Source organism: Charadrius vociferus, unplaced genomic scaffold (genome assembly GCF_000708025.1).
Source record: "Charadrius vociferus isolate BGI_N301 unplaced genomic scaffold, ASM70802v2 scaffold45, whole genome shotgun sequence".
NCBI lineage: Eukaryota > Metazoa > Chordata > Aves > Charadriiformes > Charadriidae > Charadrius > Charadrius vociferus.
In genome coordinates, this window is record NW_009648712.1 from 2,334,417 (window position 1) to 2,344,491 (window position 10,075).

General features: G+C 40.0%; 1 protein-coding gene across 1 annotated transcript in view; it reads right to left on the reverse strand.

The window, feature by feature from the left end:
* TMEM241 (transmembrane protein 241) overlaps nt 1-10,075 on the reverse strand; it is a 39,901-nt gene that overhangs the window by 22,676 nt on the left and 7,150 nt on the right. Inside the window, exons 2-3 of the mRNA XM_009886654.1 lie at nt 6,724-6,807; nt 4,177-4,254 (exon numbers count right to left, since the gene is read on the reverse strand). Of these exons, the coding sequence (XP_009884956.1) occupies nt 4,177-4,254; nt 6,724-6,807 (162 nt within the window). The remainder of the gene's footprint in view (nt 1-4,176; nt 4,255-6,723; nt 6,808-10,075) is intronic.

The following is a 10,075-nucleotide window of genomic DNA, read 5'->3' on the forward strand; positions in this document are numbered from 1 at the left end:
CTTTCCCTGGCTCCTCTTCCTGCAAAATTGTTTGTTTCATGGCAGTTACTCCTATTGGTTCTAAAGGAGAAAAATTTCAACTAATTTTCTCAATGCGCTGTAAAAGGAAGAAAAAATGACAAATGAAGGCATAAAATGGTGTACTTGCACAGACAGCACACATTTTCACTACGTACAAATACACTTGCCCACCCACACATTCATTTCTCAACCAGATTTACAAAGAGATTCTTCCTAAAGATCAGATTGTCTCTGTGGGAGCCTGTCTCTTGAGATTTCCTAATGATACTCTTTTGACTAAGCCAAACTCCTAGAGGCAGTTTGACAACTAATGGAGGAATGAAGTCATCACAAATTGATCTGATATATATTTTAGCCATGGTTATTGCAGTAGGGTCAGGTTTCAGTTCTGAGAAGGGTCTTCAGAATTTGCACTTTTTCCTTTTTTGATCTTGGTACTTAAGGGCAGAAAGGGATCAGGTAGGTGGTAAATTTAAGAGAGAATAATGTAAGATTTTGAGCAAGGGAGGAAAGGATCTAAAGTGACCTAAATGCCTCATCTAAAGGCTTCCCAGGACTGAAGACAATACTACTCCCATTCACCCTTCCCAAGCTTCGAACTAAAGTAAAAGTGAATAATGCTGGTTCTCAAAAGGAAACCAAACTGCTTCTAGTTCCTTATTTTGCATTACACTTCCAACTAGCATGTAAGAATTAAAACGTAATTATAGGTACTGCTATACTACCATACTTCATGGAACACAAGAAAAATAGACCACAAAATGCTGAAAGCAGAACAGGCTGAATGAAGATGAAACATGCCGGAAGATTCATATAAACATAGAACAGGAAAAAAAAAAATAATTAAGGTCATGTTTCCTCTTTTGTTTTTAATACATAATTTTCTATACTTGATCAAAACCCAAGGATAACAAAAATAGAGTAATCTTTAGATCCTTCACTGGCATAAATATTTGCTCTGGTTTCGCGGTCACCATTTTTTAGAAAAACACTGTTCCTTTTAAGGTTATTGACTTCAACTGGAATTTCACCAAGACCAGGATCTAAAACTGTCATACCTCATTACCAACAAGTTCACATCAGACACCAACAAAAATACCCCCACCCTACTGGAACTGCAACAAATGGAAGAAAGGGGGAGGGAAGAAAAGAAAGGAGGGCTGGGAAGATGAAAGGAAGACACAATGAAAACTGAATTTTCATTTAGAACATAACAGTCTTTCATGTTCCCTACCACCAAATTCCAGGAATCCCAAATATATCTTCATTTCCAAAGCAATACTGCAAAGTGCAATGGAAAAGGACTTCAGATGCTTTTTCCATGATGTAAGGGTAGAATTTTATGCTGCCAAGTGGGAATTTCAGGACTGAAAATGAATGCATGGATGTTTGATGTAACGTGTCAGCACCAACAATCTGTCTTGTACGTAAACCAATTAGTAGCTTCTTCTGTTGGCAATACAGAGATGCACATGCAAAACAGGAAAGCGATGAGCCTCTGGTTGTAGGACTAGATCCAAAGCCCAATAAAGACAAGGGGTAGCTTCCCCTAAATCGCACTTTGGAGCTTTGATTTAAGCAAGGCTCTGAGCTGCTGCTTAGCTATGGGGAAAATTCAGTGCTACAAGAAATGCCAACCAGAACACATAGGACTCATATGCCTACGAGGGTTAGGCAGAAGCTGGGTGGCAGATCGCAGCGCTGGAAGCATTATGCAGATGCTACATGTATTTCTGCGTGCTCCACAGAGCCCTTGCTTTGAATACAAGTTTTGTAGATGGTCACCATTCACCCTTTAGAAGCGACGATGATGGTGGCAAAGTCCCTTACAGTCAGGAGTGCTGGGGGCAGAGAGCAGATGAAAAGCAGGATAACCACAAAACCTAAGAGAAACTACTCTAAGTAATATGTTCTTATTTGGTCTTTGTTGTGAAGCTAGTATTCCTGACTTTAGACAAAGGGTGATCATCGCTATGTAATAAAATAATTCTGCTGAGACACTTTGGGATAACCTGAACTGGCTCAGAAAGCATATGAGATCAGTTCACATGACAGAAATACTGAGACTTTGTGGGAATAAACAAACAAATGGGCAGCAGTTTATTATTTGAAGCATAACAACACTAGGGACTGGATAAGGTATTCTTAAGTATCCTATACATGCACCAAAAAAATAAAAACCAGATAGGTTCAGAGACCAATATTCTGTAAGAGAAGGGGGAAATGACCTCACCTTTGGAGAGGGAAGGAGCTTGAGAGGAAGTAGTAGACAGAAGCTTTGAAACATTATGTTTGTTTGTTTGGAAGTTTTTTGTTTGGTTGATTTTTGGGGTGTTCTGGATGTGGTTTTGGTTTGGGGTTGGGTTTTTGCTTGTTTTGGGGTTTTCGTTTTTGGTTTATTTTAAATACAGGAGATAAAGGCTACAAGGCCAGTTCAGCAAAGCATTTAAGCATGTGCCTAATCCTTCTGAAGAAGGACAGATTTAAATACATGCTTAAGTAGTTGTCTGAATTATAGCCAAAACACATCAATTAATTCTGGTCATTTCGTTCAGTCTATTCTAGAACAGGCATTCTGTATTAGCTAAACTAATGAAGAGGTTTCCGAATACGTATTTTAATCACTTTTCCTATAGTGTGCTGACATCTAGTGGTCTGAAGTCTCCATTGTCAAAAAATGAGCTAAGTTTCCACCAAAACTTTTCTTGGATAAAAACATCCTCTTCAACAGCAGAAAACTGTTCTTGTCCAGTATTTTCTTTAATGTTTTCCAAGTTTTGAAAAAATGAAAATATCTTTTCCAAGCTGGGAAAAAAGATTCAACTTCTTTAATGTCACGATTTAAAGCAAAAGTAACCATCTAGTAATGAAATGTTGAACTAAAAAGGGCATTACTGATGGCTGTATTTCTTTGTTCTATAGACTGTTCTCTGAAGACACAATCTACACAAGCAGTCAATATACACTTGAGAATAATATATGTATCAGTAACTGCCACTAAAGCAAGGTTTGGACCTTAATCCTGCCTCTACCTCTATCACTGACAGCTTTTACACCAATATCCTTGTTTTGTCTCTACACTGCAGATAAAAGATAGGAATTCTGTTTCCATTTACAACTTCACTTAAGTTTCAGTGGCGATGTAGTCATTTGCATGGACTTGAAAACAGAACTTAGCCTGGTTCTTCTGACAGACATGCAGGATTTCCTTTCAAATGAGGAGATCCAGTTTTGCAAGCCAACTGTCTGAAATCCAAACAGAAAATTCAGCAGTTGTCACTTGCTAATACAGAATCACTGAAAAAAAGTTATATTAGAAGGGAACTCTGGCAATCATCTAGTCCAATTTCCTCAGCTTCAGAGTCAAGTCACATTACTCAGGTCATTGTCCAGTAAGGTTTTGAATATTCCCAGAGATGGAGATTCACCAGTTGCTGTGGGCATACAGCTTCTAAATTGTAACATTTTGCAAAATAAAAAAGATATGCCACGTTCCATACTGCAGAACGGATCCACCTGAGCAGAGTACACTATGCTGGACAACTCTACTGAATTGCCATCACACTCAGTTCAAGCAGATGATCTTTGTTGACAAAGGACCTTCTAATTTGGAGTTTGATTATTATATCAATGCTGTACTGCAATGGCTGCTCTTGCTGGGTGGTTATAAATGCTAGAGTTAGGCAAGGGTGAATGATTCCCATTTATGGAACACCCTTCTTAGAAAAAAAAGGCAGATCACATTTGTGGACTTCACTGCACTGAGGTTTTGGGGAAGCACACGTCAACGCTCTTAACTAACATTACCAAGGTTTCTCTTAGAATACTGTAGATAATCCAGGGAAGAAATGTGGACAGACAGTTGGATAAGTTACCCTTACAGTTTTCACCAATGGCTATGCTTTTTTGATCGTCTTACCAAGGTTGAATTGAATCCACTTTATATTAGTAATCGGTTGAAATGTGTGTCATTGAACAATCATTAGACTAAAACACAAGATCTCTCCTACACCTTTGAAGCAGAACGCATACAAACACACACACACACACAGACTTATATTTTAGCAAGTTAGGAACTGCTACAACCAACTTAACTATGTTGTAACCCAGCTACCAAAAATAAGCATTTAGCAGATACTGAAAAACCCACGGTACCTTGAACACAAGTTTATCTCCACCCAGCCCAGCTTCCAAGAGACATGAAGCAGAAGTCCACCCACTAATGTCTGCCACCTAAAATAGAAACAAAACAGCACCTCTGAATTGTTTGTTCTTTTTAACCACGTGGAGCATGACCTTAGAATCCACAGAATTTCTCACAGCTCACCCATGACTAGTTATCTACCCTTTCTCCAGGTTATCAGGGATGCCACTATTCCCCTTTGAATATTTCATTTTTGTGGGCCTTCACTTCCTCCAAATTTTCTAATACTCTGGTTCTTCCAGATCCTGTTTCAAGTGTTTTGTAAATTACCATCTACCACAATTATCTTAGTCATGTTACTGAATCCCCATTGCATCATCTCTTCCCACACAAGGTTTACAATAATAGTGATGTTACAACCATGACAATCTGAAGATGTAAGTGAGGCAAGGTTCGGGACAAGAGGTGAATATCTTTTCATACATAAACTGTTATTTTTAGGACAAATAAACACGATTTCAGGATCTAAAAACTAGTTTCAGCTGAAGTACTGAGCCCCAAGGATGACGTGTGTAGTCCTAGTAGTTTCAAACATTAGCTATATGACTTCCCATGGTTATTCATGCTGGGCTTAAATTCCAAACTCCCTTGAACTCAAACTGCTTTTTCTCCCCCACCCTGCATCTTGTCTAGGAAGCACCGAGTGAAGTGTCATCAACAATAACAGCATTATGCTACATGAGCTTCTAATTCAGAGCCTCTAGAGAAAACATCTTTAAAGCCAGATAACCTTGCATACAAACCACAAAACTCCAGTTTTCTCATTGAAAAGGTATATAGCGATTACATACATTCTGCATTGACTTATATATCTAATGACTTACCCTACCATAAAGGTCTTCCTTAGGCTATTATGGAAATAGTAGGTGAGACCTTAGAAATGCTTGTAGATAACTTAAAATAAGTAGTGATGCACACAGATTTTTTTTTTAAGCTTTAAAATAATTTACTAGCTTAAGGAAGAAGGAACCTAGTGGTTTTCAGAGACATGTTTCATTGATGAAAATCCTTGAACATCTAGCATAGTTCAGAGATACTGTACTACAGTGTTAAATCACTGTAGTACACCCGTAACAGGTACAGAGGTGATTTTCTTTATTATTCCCATTCATTGCAATGCATTTAAGCAGTTATTTTAAATCTCTCTCACACATACACAAATAAACAAATATTCACTCTATGCAATATTACATACAGTTGGACAGTGTCAGAGAAGAATGAGCTCACTGTCCACACGGGTACGATGAATATTCAATGCTACTACCACAGCTCACTTCACCTTTTTAAAATGAGTAGCATATGAGAGAATTTGAAGTTAGTAACAGTTCCACGTCCTTAGCACAATGCAATATAGTCTTAGATTACACAGGGAACAAAACCAATGACAACGAACAACGGCAGCATGAACTGAGAATAACACTCTTCTCCTTTGCTCATTTGTCATAACTCTAAATGAAAGCACATCTGAGCCACTTAATTTTCAACGAGAGGTCACCTTTAAAAGCCAGAACTTATGGAAAAATAAGATGCTGAGATGCATTTCCAAAAAATAGAAAAAGGAATTAACTGTGGTAACACAGATACCATGAGGCAGTTGCTTGCCATTAAAATATGCTTTTTTACTGTTGATTTACCACACTTGTATTTTACATACACTACCCAAAACCCTTTCACCATATGATAAAAGACTGTCCAAGAGACAATCTGTGTGCGTGTGTGTGTCAAAACTGAAGAAAGCATTCATTGCGTATTTAATAGAGCTGAGTACACTCAACGAAAATGGAGATTCCCAAGGCAATTATTCCTAGAGTTGATTGCAGTCCCGGAGCTGCACATCAGGCAAAAATACAAGCCATGCTAAGCAGCAATAGAGGAATTAAAAATATTCAGTGTCTGCAGACTTTACGGCTATCTCAGAAGAACAAATGGGGGAAGTCTTGACTGTCAGAAGCCAGATTTTCACTAAATGTCTCACAAATTATTAACAGCACTGCTGGTATATATGGATATTTGACAAAACATTAGATTTCTCATTACAGTTGTTAACATATGATAGCGACTTGTGATGCAGAATTACAACAACAGCTAAGCATGAAAATAAGCAACATGGTATTTGTGCATGCCTAAACATGGGTTTAAGGTTGGTTTTCATTAGCATAGCGAAAGAATACACCACAACTGTACATTATCCATGACTGCCATCTCCAAAGAAAGCAGGCAGTACTATAATCACTACTTTTCTATGCTGAAGCATAAGACTTTCAGAAAAATGAGAAATGATGGAGTCTATATATCTTAATTACGTCACCATCACGATGTTTAAAAATTAACCAAGACACGTTAATGAATGCTTCACTAAGGCTTCATGAAGTATGTTCTGTAGACAGCAAAAGCCAGTAATGACAAGAGGTACTAAAGCAGGTTTCAGAATGGAACAGCAAGACATTTACTGATTAAAGTCATTTTTCAAACAGTTGTATTCTTAAAACAGTACTTACCCTTGAAAAAGGGTAGGGTAGGTAAATTTCAGGACAGACAGGACATACTGGAAAACAAATACCAAATTAATGGACATCAAACACCTACAGCATTATAACATTAACAAACAATCACAAAAGCAACAAAACACCAATTTTTTTTACCAAAACAAATAAAAAAAAGACAAAAAAAAAGTTTTCAGGAATTTCTCTTCCCATGCTAGAACTGCTGGATGCTGCCCCAGTCACTGTGGAAGGTAGCAGATGCTAAATACATGAGATATGGAGCAGACACACTTAACATTGGAGAGAACGCTATCTTCTGAGCTGCTCTTTCACTTTCTGAGTACACTCCATGCATCACACTGAATGGAAAAAGAATTAACAGGAACGAAAAGACGTAAGCACTTGTCAATTAAAATCATATCATACCACAGAGGCAATCTTTAGCAGAATGAAGATCAATAATCTCTACATAATTGCCTCCTGATGATTAATTCATCTTACAGACCCAACATTCTATTCACACACCATTTTGTGTAAAGTATTAAGCAGTCCATGAAGCCCTTTGGAGATGTAAGATGGGGGGGGGAAAGCAACGCCTCTGTGTCATTGCTTTAGCATGCTTTGTCAGGGTCTGCACATATGGATGCTAGTGTTTTTTCCGACTATATATGCATACAAGCAAATATGAGGCAGAAATACATACGCCTTTTGATATGTATATAAGGATCTAACAACTTCCTGTAATGAAGTATATAAATACTATTTCTGCAAAGGAGAATAATGGCGGTATCCTGGGCTGCATCAAAGGAAGCGTGGCCAGCAGGTCAAGGAACAGCAGGTCAAGGAAGGTGATTCTGCCCCTCTACTCCGCTCTCATGAGACCCCACCTGGAGTACTGTGTCCAGCTCTGGAGCCCCCAACACAAGAAGGACAGGGACCTGAGTCCAAAGAAGGGCCACAAAGATGATCAGAGGGCTGGAGCACCTCTCCTATAAAGACAGGTAGTGAAGCACCGGAACAGGTTGCCCAGAGAAGTTGTGAAAGCTCCATTGCTGGAGGTGTTCAAGGTCAGGCTGGATGGGGCTTTGAGCAACCTGGTCTAGTGGGAGGTGTCCCTGCCCATGGCAGGGGGGGTTGGAACTAGATGATCTTTAAGGTCCTTTCCAACATAAACCATTCTATGATTCTATGACTGAAGCTTCCTCAGAGGAAAGGAAAGGTACCTGCCATTCCTTCCAGGAGCCAGCAGAAGTTGTCAATGGCAAAAGGAGAAGTTGAAAGCTTTCAACAGAGGAAACTGTGCTGAGCACATTGTAAGGTCCAGGTTTTAGGTGGGGTTTGGGTGTTTCTAAGAAGCTGGCATCAATATACAGAGACAAAGTGAACTGATTCGCAAAGTCATGTTACACATACATTTGTCTGAACTGCCACATGGGTTTTAAATCAGGTTGATATACCTGCACATGTCTGTACCCCCACTTGCATTTACATACCACCCGCAAAAACCGAAACGTCTATACTGTGGTTATTTATACATTAAAAACTACATTCACATTTGCAAATGGAGTCAAATTCCTTCCAACTTCCTCTCAAGTATAGTTAAGCCTTTCTTACAGTTAAGAACCTTTTCCAATGCACGACACAATCTGGCAGCTCTTCAAGCCCCTTTCTGTTTAACTAATCACTGCTCCTAGCAGTCTGTCAAATCAAGTATATTATCTCTCCTTACAAACTTTGCTTCATGTCTGGACTTCAGTCTACTTCTGACATCCTTAATGGCAACCGTACCTTGGCACAGAAACCAGTGGCCAATGCCGAGAAAAGATTTCATTTTCACCTCCAAAATGCTGCTTTTCTCTAACTGTCCCTCTGGAAATTCATACCCTAGTTGCTCCAAAAACATATTTTCTTTCAGAAATCTGCACCAGAAACACAGACACACTTACTAACAAATAGGACAGCAAGGAGTAGTTACTCTATTTCCTCCTCCCAGAGTGAACAAGCTACTTCAAACTATGTTTAAACTATACAATTTTATTCACAATGTAGCCATCTTTAGCCTACTCCTTCTGCATAGACATTTCAGCATTACCAACAGGCAATTAAGCTGCACAGTGGAAAACAGACTTCTTGTCCTTAATTTGCAGGTTAACTAAGTTGTCAAAGGAGACATTGAAGTTAATATTTGTTTCACCACTACTATAATGCTTTGAATATTTTAGACTTTTTCCTTGGATACTTTGTATTAATGTTCCAGTTAACAGATCACTTGGAAATGACTGTGCATTCAGTGATCGCTAGATACTCCATAATAAAATACATTCAGCATTACTGATGCTTTCAAAGCAGCATAACTTCTGGCTCTATAACTAACATTTCATTCATTTGAATAATACAATGTCACCCCTTTACTGGGTGACACACATTTCATAAAAATATGGTGGTGTTCAAACATACATGTCATGGAAAGGTGAAGACTTTGCACACTGAGAAAAGTGAGACCAGTGAGAGAAGACAGCTAATCTTCTCAATGACAGATGGGCAGCTGGCCTTTGGGCTGAAATCATAGAATGGTTTCGGTTGGAAGCGACCTTTAAAGGTCATGTAGTTCCAACCCCCCTGTCATAGGCAGGGGCACCTCCCACTAGACCAGGTTGCTTAAAGCCCCATCCAGCCTGGCCTTGAACACTTCCAGGGATGGGGCATCCACAGCTTCTCTGGACAGCCTGTTCCAGTGTCTCACCACCCTCAGAGTGAATTTTTTTTTCCTGATATCTAGTCTAAATCTACCCTCTTCCAGTTTGAAGCCATTACCCTTTGTTCTATCACTACATGTCCTTGTAAAAAGTCCCTCTCCAGTTTTCTTGTAGGTGCCCTTTAGGTACTGGAAGGCCACTATAGGGTCTCTCCAGAGCCTTCTCTTCTCCAGGCTGGACAACCCCAACACTCTCAGCCTCTCCTCACAGGAGAGGTGCTCCAGCCTTCGGATCATCTTCATGACCTTCCTCTGGACTCGCTCCAACAGGTCCATGTCCTTCCTGTGCTTAGGACTCCAGAGCTGGATGAAGTACTCCAGGTGGGGTCTCACCAGAACAGAATAGAGGGGAAGAATCACGTCCCTCACCCTGCTGGCCACGCTTCTTTGGGTGCAGCCCAGGATGGGGTTGGCTTTCTGTCCTGCAAGCCCACATTGCCAGCTCACGTTGAGCTTCTCATCCACTAAAATGTCAGGGTTTGGGTTTGGTTTTTTCCCCACTCATGGGGTAGCCCTGTCCCAGGAGGGGCTGACCCGCCGGCTCTCCCTGAGTAGGGCAGGACAAGCGGAGGGCACCGGCCACCGGCCCACACCCCCCCGCCACCAACCCCC